This window comes from Quercus robur, chromosome 2 (assembly GCF_932294415.1).
Source record: "Quercus robur chromosome 2, dhQueRobu3.1, whole genome shotgun sequence".
Lineage (NCBI taxonomy): Eukaryota > Viridiplantae > Streptophyta > Magnoliopsida > Fagales > Fagaceae > Quercus > Quercus robur.
The window spans coordinates 38,144,475-38,150,370 of record NC_065535.1 but is presented as its reverse complement, the minus strand read 5'-3'; the positions used below and the strand labels follow the sequence as shown (position 1 = coordinate 38,150,370).

Here is a 5,896-nt window from a genome sequence, read left to right as displayed (position 1 = left end):
AGAAAAAGGGAGGCGGGGGTGACCATGTGTAACTCACCCCTTTGGGCGTGACCATAGGGGCACCTCCCGCTAGGGAATGTTAGATTGAGCCATTATGATTAAGGTGCCATAGACCTCACCCTAACACCTCAAGAGAGCTAGCAGTAAGGCGCATGAGTGGTCCCACCTCCCATCCCCAGTACTCGCCAAGTTTCAAACGAGGAATCATTGCGCATGCATGCAGGATCCTCACCACTTGGCCACCCCTCCTAGGACATGAAATTATTATCTTATATTATCCCTTTCTATATTCCTTCTTATATTTCTAAAAATAAAGATCATTTTGAAATATAGAGAATTATTAGTTTACATGTATAATGCCATGTAAAGTTTTCATTGTAGGAAAAAATGTGGCTAATATTTGCCTTTGAAATATATAAGTAAAGATTTTGAAATTTTTTATATTCTCTCCTTTGACATCCCATCTTACGTTTCAAAGGATAGGGGGCGTTGTTTCTGAAAAAAGAAAAAGGATAAAAGACTAGGGGTCATTTTGAAACATATGGTAGAATACTAAACGTTTAATTAGAGGATTCTGGCATTTTACCCCTAATTTTTTTAAAAAATTAGCAATATGTTTCTGTTTGCAAACTATATAGAAGTGTGCCCCTGTTTCGATACTTGATTATCCTAAAATCGAGTTCAATTAAATACTCGATTGGTAGAAAATCGAGTTATGCCCGATCAAACTTAAAAAAAATATAAAAAAAAAAAATTTCCATGGAACTCGAGTTTCAGGAAATCGAGTTTCATGCAAAAAAAATTTTTGTAAGTGTGATTGCCCTATATTCAGGAAGCCCTATAGTGGCGTTTTTAAGCTCTATAGTGACGTTTTAAAGCCCTATAGCGGCGTTTTCCTGCAAATTTTTTGTAAGTGTGATTGGCCTATATTCAGGGTGCCCTATAGTGGCGTTTTTAAGGCCCTATAGCGGCGTTTTCCTGCAAAAATTTTTTATAAGTGTAATCGCCTTGTTCTTGGTGCCCTATAGTGGTGTTTTAGGCCCTATAGTGACGTTTTTAAGCCCTATAGCGGCGTTTTCCTGCAAAAATTTTTTATAAGTCCCCATACCAAGTTCAATGGGCCTTATAGTGGCGTTTTTAAGCCCTATAGTGACGTTTTAAAGCCATATAGCGGCGTTTTGGAACTCGACTTCTCTAAAATCGAGTTCCATGTTTTTTTTTTTTTTTTTTTTTTTTTTTTTTTTTTTTTTTTTTTTAGTTTTAGTTTTATTCGGCATAACTTGATTTTCTACGAATTGAGTATTTCATTGAAACTCGATTTTAAGGCAATCGAGTATCGAAACAGGGACATATCCCTATATAGTTTCGAAATAGGGGCATATTGCTAAATTTTTTAAAAATAAAGGGCAAAAGGCTAGAATCTCCCGTTTAATTAAACCAAAAAAAAAAAAAATCTTCTTGTTCTTTCCTCCTTACAAAACACCAGGAAGAGAAGGTTAGCCAAAAAAAAAAAAACATCAGGAAGAGAAACGAAATTCATTATAAAACAAATGAATTTATATGTATATATATATATATATATATATATTAGAATTTTGTATATAAAAAAGTAGGTAATGGATTAGTACGTCGGATTTATATATGATGCGGGTAAGTAGTTGAACCCTTGATAGACTCCCCTTTGCCAAATTGCCACAAGAAATGACTAAATCTAATCAGATAGACAGAACCAAAATCAACGGTACATGATTAATCAGACTTCCATCGAAGTCCGCACAGAAACATTCACCGGTCCAGTAGTTGACTCTTCTTCGCCACAAAAACAACAACAACAACTACTACAAGGGTTTGAAGAAGACTTTTAATTGTTTGTTGAACCAAACAAAGACCACAGAAACACAGACCCATCTTCCTTGAAACCACACACACTTTTCCACCCCCACCCAGTTGGCTTCTTATGACTTTTTAGCACAACACGTTTTAGATCTAAATTTTGTTCAGAGTCTAACCAATCAACAACAAATTAGTGCTTCATCTTTCTTGTGTGTTGAATCCTAGCTCCTCTCTTGTTGTTTTTTCATGGATCACGCTTACCAAGCACTCGTTGCAGCCACCGCAAGCTTCTTCGTCGTGACCCTGATCTTCGCTGTCTTGGTGATTCTATGTCGAAAACCCAAGAAACCCACACCCACAACATCCGCCCAGCGCCCTGGACGAGTTCATAACCCTGTCAATAACATGACCGAGCTATCCTCGGTCACAGCCGATGAGAGCGCTTCCTTCGACCCTAACCTCCGAATCTCCATGCAGGAGCTGAGGAAGGCCACCAAAGATTTCTCCACAGACTTGATCATCGGTGACGGCAGCTTCGGCCTCGTCTACAAGGCACAGCTCTCCAGCGGCGTCACCGTCGCCATAAAAAAACTCGACCCAGATGCTTTCCAAGGTTTTCGTGAGTTTCGAGCTGAGATGGAGACTTTAGGTAAGCTTCGACACCCAAACATCGTCAAAATTCTTGGCTGGTGCGTGTCCGGCAATGAAAGGCTTCTCATATACGAGTTTGTTCAGAAAGGTAGTTTGGATCAGTGGTTACAGCAAGAACAGGATGTGCCCACTTTATCTTGGGGGACTCGAGTTAAGATTGTCAAGGGTGTGGCTAAAGGACTCTCTTTTTTGCATAATTTGGAAAAACCCATTGTTCATCGAGATATTAAGGCCAGCAATGTGCTTATAGACTCTGATTTTGAGGCCCATATTGCTGATTTTGGTCTCGCAAGGAGGATCGACACCTCGAATTCACATGTGTCCACTCAATTTGCAGGCACAATGGGGTACATGCCCCCTGAGTACAAAGAGGGCCTCACTGCAGCTACTCTCGAGGCTGATGTTTACAGTTTTGGGATCTTAATGTTTGAAATTGCTACTGGGAAACGACCCAATTTGCCTACCCTTTTGGATGGGAAAGAGGTTGGATTAGTCCAATGGGCAAGGAAAATGCTGGCCCAAAATCAGCATATGGAAATGGTGGATGCTAGTTTGTCGAGGGAGGATGGCCTAATAGAAGCCCATGTGAAAGAGTATTTTGAAATTGCAGGTATGTGTACTAGTGAGATACGAAAAGAAAGGCCAGCTATGGCTAAGATTGTTGAATTGTTAGATCAAATTCCTGTCTGAACTTGCATTGCAACAATGTTGTTATTGTTAAACTTCTTTGTGGGATGAGCTCACTTCATGACAGGAATGTAAATAGCTTGTTGAGTAGGAATGTTTAGTGTTATTCTTAAAGCAGGGCTGTTAGTGATGGACAGTGCATAAGCCAAGTCCTTGAAATGTTGTAAGAATTCATGGCTTGTTTAAGGCCATCACATTATCCTTTTCGCTTAGAGGGCGTTGTAATTGGTCTTTTGAGAAAGGGAATTGCTCAAAAAAAAAATCCTTCTTTGTTACACTTGTTTGTTATGATCAAAGTTAGTAATATATGGAATTCTTTGTTGTAATCTGTTTATGTCTTTTGAAGGACTTTCTAAAAATTCAACATAATAAAAAAAAAAAAAAAGGATAAATAATAATAGTAATAAACAATGAGTAGAAGCATGCAAGAGAATTGGTAGCGACTTTCCAATTTTTTCACCTTATATTAGTATAAGAATGTATTTTTCCTATTTTAGTTAACTACATTTTTTCAAAACACCCCTATCAAATTCCCTATTATATACCCTATTTCATTTTAATATTATTTCCTCTCATTTATTCTCTCTCTCTCTCCTCATTTTCACGATTTTAGGTTGTCGATCTAGTGATTTTGGGTTTGTTGTGTTGGTGGGTGTGGGCGTGATTTTGGGTCACCAATCTAGGGATTTTAGTGAAGAGAAATCGTTGTTAATAGTGGTGGCGAGTGGTGGAGCATGGAAGCTTTGTTTGGATCAGTGAGAGAAAGTTGGGTTAGTGGAGAGAAAGAAAGCCACCTTTGGTGATGGCGGGGGCGGTTACAAGTTAATAACATGGTTATATTGGTTTAAAATAATAAGATATCATACAAAAAACGCTCCAAATTAGGATACAAATTAAGTAATTACTATGTTTGATTTTAGTATCACTCAAAACTTTAACCAATATTTAATATCCTATTCTCTATTTTTATCTTAACTCACTCCCAATTTGTTAAGCTAAAAAATTGGTTTTAACTCACTCCCACATGTTTGATTGGGTTAGAGCGGTCCTCCTTCATTACTCGTGTGAGCATTCCCCCTCCCTAGTTGAGACAACCCTCTAAGGAACCGAAGAAGCCAAACCCAACACTCAGCTAAAAAAACCTAGCCACCCTGCCTCCTACCACAATTGACAACACACAAACCTACCAATCGCAACCCTAAAAAACCCGCCAATTGCAATCGTAAAAAACTAACCCATTGTCGTTGTTTTTCATCCACCATCGCACAAATCACAACAAATCAAACCCATCCACCATAGAAGATCGACTCACACCACCACCTCCTTCAACACCACAACAAATTACCTTATAAAACCCATAAACTCTAAACAACAAATTCCAAGCCCAGAAAGCACATCTCAACTTGATTTAAACGCAAATCACAACCAAAATTGGAGATCTAATCTACTTATTGGGCCTTTGCCATCATCATCAACGAAGTCCAATCTTTCTTTTTATGTTGCAAGACTGCAAGAGAGAACCACAAAGTTTTGAGAGAGAGAGAGAGAGAGAGAGAGAGAGAGAGAGAGAGAGAGAGAAGCAAGTGTGAAGAAGAAAGAAAGAAAAAAGAAGAAGAAGTTGAGAGAAGATCTAGCGTGAAGAAGAAAGAAGGAAAGAGAGGGAAAAGAAGAAAGAGAAGAAGCATATAAATTGAAAAAGAAATAAAGAGAATAGAAAGAAAAGAGAAAAGAAGAAAGAGAATAAGAGTATAAACTGAAGAAAGAAAGAGAGGAAAAAAAAGAAGAAGAAAGAGGGTGTTGGGTGTCTAACTTGATGTTGACTTGACACTGAGATGGGTCTCATGCGTTTGCATAAATTTACAAAAATTCTATTATAACTCATAACTCATCACTTGAAAATATAAAAAAACTTGTTCTCAATTTATAGAACCCAAACTCACTTTTTTAAGTATTGAGTTATGGAAACTAACCCAAACAAACTAAATTGTGGTGGGGCTACAAAATTTGAGAATTGAGTTATGAAGACTGAGATTTGGATGATGGAAACTAGCAAACCAAACATAGCCTAAGTTTACAACCAAAAAAAAAAAAAGAAAAAGAAAAAAGAAAAAATTGACTTGAGGGTATGTGGTGTATGCCTTGTTTAATGACTTGAGGGTTTTAGTTTCTCGAAACTTTTCATTAAGAAAAAATTGATATATGAGAGTTGCAAATTGCAACATCAACTTTGACTGAGAAATAGCAAGTACATAAGGTGGCAATGGGGTAAGACATGCCTAACTCATGGGTGTCCCACCCTTACCCTTGAAAAGGTTACTCTCCAAACTAGTTTGGAGAAAAATCCTTCAAACTTCTCCTATATCTTTTTATTGGACGTGAATTTTGAAAATCTAATCATTGGATTACATGTTCTTATTATATTCTCTGTACTTGCAAAAGTTTAGGAAGATCAAATATTAATAGCTATGTCATTAATGACATGTTTAAATATCAAGTTTTTGTAGTAAAAAATTATGCATAAAAAATAAGTTAATTGATCAAATAGTAAATAATATCCGATTTGAACAAAATTTGACATGCATGTTAAGAACATAAAGAACATACAATCAAACAATTAAATTTCCAAAATTCACATTCAATAAAAAGATATAAAAGGAGTTTGAAAGGTTTCTCTCCAAACTAGTTTGGAAAGAAATCTTGTCTCCCTTGCCCCATATGTGATTTT

General features: G+C 37.0%; 1 protein-coding gene across 1 annotated transcript; it reads left to right on the top strand.

Moving 5' to 3' along the window:
• The first annotated feature begins 1,846 nt into the window (after positions 1–1,846).
• On the top strand, positions 1,847–3,499 carry LOC126713605 (putative serine/threonine-protein kinase). Its single transcript, XM_050413391.1, has one exon. The coding sequence runs from the start codon at positions 2,080–2,082 to the stop codon at positions 3,172–3,174; it is 1,095 nt and encodes a 364-aa protein (XP_050269348.1). The 5' UTR covers positions 1,847–2,079; the 3' UTR covers positions 3,175–3,499.
• The last annotated feature ends 2,397 nt before the right edge of the window (positions 3,500–5,896 follow it).